Source organism: Diaphorina citri, unplaced genomic scaffold, assembly GCF_000475195.1.
Source record: "Diaphorina citri unplaced genomic scaffold, Diaci psyllid genome assembly version 1.1 scaffold795, whole genome shotgun sequence".
Classification (NCBI taxonomy): Eukaryota; Metazoa; Arthropoda; class Insecta; order Hemiptera; family Psyllidae; genus Diaphorina; species Diaphorina citri.
In genome coordinates, this window is record NW_007378227.1 from 138,884 (window position 1) to 142,430 (window position 3,547).

The 3,547-nt window shown below is 41.8% G+C and overlaps 1 protein-coding gene across 1 annotated transcript in view; it reads left to right on the top strand.

Moving 5' to 3' along the window:
* The window catches only part of LOC103512142 (lysyl oxidase homolog 2), a 17,795-nt gene extending 15,106 nt beyond the window's left edge, over positions 1-2,689 (top strand). Inside the window, exons 7-8 of the mRNA XM_008476895.1 lie at positions 1,759-2,011; positions 2,579-2,689. Coding sequence (XP_008475117.1) covers positions 1,759-2,011; positions 2,579-2,689 — 364 coding nt within the window. The remainder of the gene's footprint in view (positions 1-1,758; positions 2,012-2,578) is intronic.
* The last annotated feature ends 858 nt before the right edge of the window (positions 2,690-3,547 follow it).

Sequence of the window (3,547 nt, forward strand, 5' to 3'; positions counted from 1 at the left end):
GACCAATCAGCACTATTATCTATTATTGAAACATGCGATTTTTATAACGGCTTTCTTTAAGTGCAGGGTTCTCGCTGGAGGAACTCTTCCACTCCAACGCACAGAATTGATGATTTGATTGAATTCGTTGGTTCTCTCTCCGCCCTCCTACTCGATCGCACAATCTCCACAGCACTCGCCCAGCGCTTTCCGCGTGGAAATAGATTTCAAGAGAAATAGAAGTACACTCTACATTATTCAAGATAGACCCGCTGTACCATTTACAATGTGCCATGGAAGAAAACTGCTTGGCTGACGAAGCCTTACCGGTTTTCGAAATGATAAACCGCGATGGTAGCTCTGGTAACTGTCGACGTCATATTTATAGGTACGCTTTAACATTCTGCCTCCGGTGGTGTAGTGGTTCAAGACGTCTCGCTGGTAAACCAGAGGCAGCGTGGGTTCGATCCCAGCTGAGGTAGCGAATAGAATAACATATATCGTTGTTTATCCCCTGCTGCGAATGAGGACGCTAAAAAGTCCCTTTACCTCCAGCAGTCTAAAACACCGCTCGTGTATTTAATGGGTTTAATATTCGGGCGCGAGAGAGGAGTTATTCGCGCCAAACTACACCCTTGCTTAAAGCTGCCCTCTTCATTCGTAGATGCTTAGTGCTAACCCCAAAGATCATAATGCCCTTAATGCTTCTTATGCTCTATAGTACATGGTGAAAATTTGACGCCATACAGATAGTAAGTAGCCTACTGCTGAGTAAGTAGGGACTTTTCAGTCCCTACGAGAGCAAGCTGAAAGAATATCAGCCGACGATTATTAACATAGTAGTGAACTTGTGTTTTGTGTGTTGGCAGGTATTTGAAGACTCGAGACTTCGTGAGATTCACGGCCAAAACCCAGAACATTTGGTAATATCGCATTCGGACCCTTCATTCCCAAAAAATATCTCTGGAAATACCATCAATGTCATCAGTTAGTATTCATTATTTACTACTTATTATTATGTAGAAGATGTCTGAGAATCCGAGAATATTTGGGGAAAATGAGGCAGGAACAAAGTTAGGCCCCATTTGGGTTCTATATTTACTGTACCCATCATTTTGTAAAATTATGTAAATTGTAATTGTAAATGCAGTTTTTTTGTGTTATTATGTCACAACTTTGGTGCTCACTGCAGCATTGTAGGATTTTCCCAATATCTCAATAATCCTAAAATCCAATGTTTACCTACCATGCTGGCACCGGTCGCTATGCGCATTTATATGTCATAGCTACTCATTTTCCTCACGAGGCTGAGTGGGCCCCGCAACAGCCAGTCACGGAATCAATCATTTGGATGATACAAATTTCTTGACCCCGCCGGGAATCGAACCCGGGTCTCCCGCGTGCAAGGCGAGCGCAGTGACCACTACGCCCATGGGAGCTGACGTACCCATCATTTTAAACAAGAAGTTTGATAGAGGTTTAAAGTCAAGTATGCCAGCCTAGTTAGCTTGGTTGGTAGCGCGTCTGCCTTGAGCGCTAGGCCGCGGATTCGGGGCGGATTTTATCCTAAACAGATGAGATTCGTTCCCAGAACGGCTGGCTTTCTCTTATCGTCTTCCTTCTCTTTTCGCTTTCGGGACAATAGAACCCTAGCAGATACCGTTCCCTCTGTCAAATCTCTTGGAAAAAATTGTGAAGACATCATATACATACCTATAGGTACTCTGACGTCATAACATACAAACTAATACCGTGACGTCATCACATACACTCTTTCAGGCACTACCACAGTATGGAGGTGTTCGCGACCTTCGACATTCTCGACCAATCGGGCGCCAAGGTCGCTCAAGGTCACAAGGCCTCGTTCTGTCTCGAAGATAACGAATGCGCGCGCAGCTCTGAGCGCCAGTACGCATGCGCGAACTTCGGAGATCAGGGCGTGTCCCCGAACTGCTCCGACATTTACCGATTCAATATCGATTGTCAGTGGATCGATATTAGTGAGCTAGCGTCTGGATTGTATACTTTCAAAGTAAGTTACAGGTAGTTTTTTTTTTTTTTTTTTTTTTTTTTTTTTTTAAGCTAAATCGCCTTTTTATTTTTCCTCAAGAGATTGGATTGAACTGTAAAGGTGTATCCAAACTTAGTCGACCGGCCTTCGATCGATGAGGTGAATCTATGTTATCGAGGCAGTGTGGACGGTTCAGGCGACATCGATTGACGGCCGGTTGACTATGTGTGGACTCACTTTAACAACGGACAAGGTTTTGCTGGAGGAAACTAAAAAAAAAAAAAAAAAAAAAACCGTGTTTTTTCATCCCTAAATCGAAGAGAGATGGAGCACAGAAGAAAGTCATTTTGTGCTAGCCTAGTTAGCTTGGAATGTATCGCGCCTTTCTAGTAGTAGTAATCGCTAGTTTGGCGGGTTTCGACTCCCGCTCGTTGCGAACTTTATCCTAAAGAAGATAATGTTCGTTCTCGGAAACGGCTAGAGTTCGAACGGCTAGGCGAAAAGCTGCCTTCGTTCGGTACCTTAGCAGTTACAGTTCCCTCCTAATTAAACCTCCTTTAAAAAATCTCCATTGGTTTCTGGTTTCAGGTGGTCAATATAATCCCGAATACAAAGTACCTGGAGCAGAGGTATGACAATAGATGCCGTGACCTGTACACCTCTGTATTATGTGTACAAACCTATGTCAAAACTGTATAACTGTAAAACTAGGTAGCCCTTTAAATCTATTTTACAATAACGCCCGTCCACCTGTACCCTGTACTTATGTACACAACCTATGTCAAACTGTATAAACTGTAAACTAGGAAGCCCTTAAATCTATTACAATAATGCCGTCACTTGTACCCTGTATTATGTACAAAACCTCTATGCTAAACTGTATAAATTGTAAACTAGGTAGCCCTTGAATTTCTATTGAAATAGCCCTTAAACCAAGGTCAAATACAAGCCCTTGAATATATTACAATAATGCCGTCGCGTGTACCCTGTATTATGTACAACCTATGTGTAAACCTGTATAAATTGTAAAACTAGGTAGCCCTTGAACTATGTTAAATAGCCCTTGAATTCTCTGTGACACTTGTAAACTAGATAAGCCTGTAAACTTCTGTGTTCACCAACCTGCTATGTTTGACATAATTATTGGATGTTAAGGCTAACCAATTTTACAGTTACATTACACAGAGGTTTATGTAAACTAAATTAAAACCAGCCATTAAAAACCTATATGTCAAGATAGTCTTAAATCTCCTGTTGTCAATCTTATAAAGATAAGAGGCCATTTTTTGATTTGAGGGAGGTTCCTTATTAGGATAATAAAGTCCAGCCTGGGCGGAATCGAAACCTCGAAACCCATCTCCCTACAGTACAACACGGCAGCCACTACCTCTTCAAGCTTACTGAACCTGGCTGTATGACAAACTTCTATGAAAAGATTAAACTAAAAAAACATTTTATCTCACAATACCCTACACAGACCTCCTCCTCTCTTCGACTTTCGGAACGATAGAGAACATAGCAGTTCATAACTTTTTTTTTGGTCTTTTTTTTTTTTTT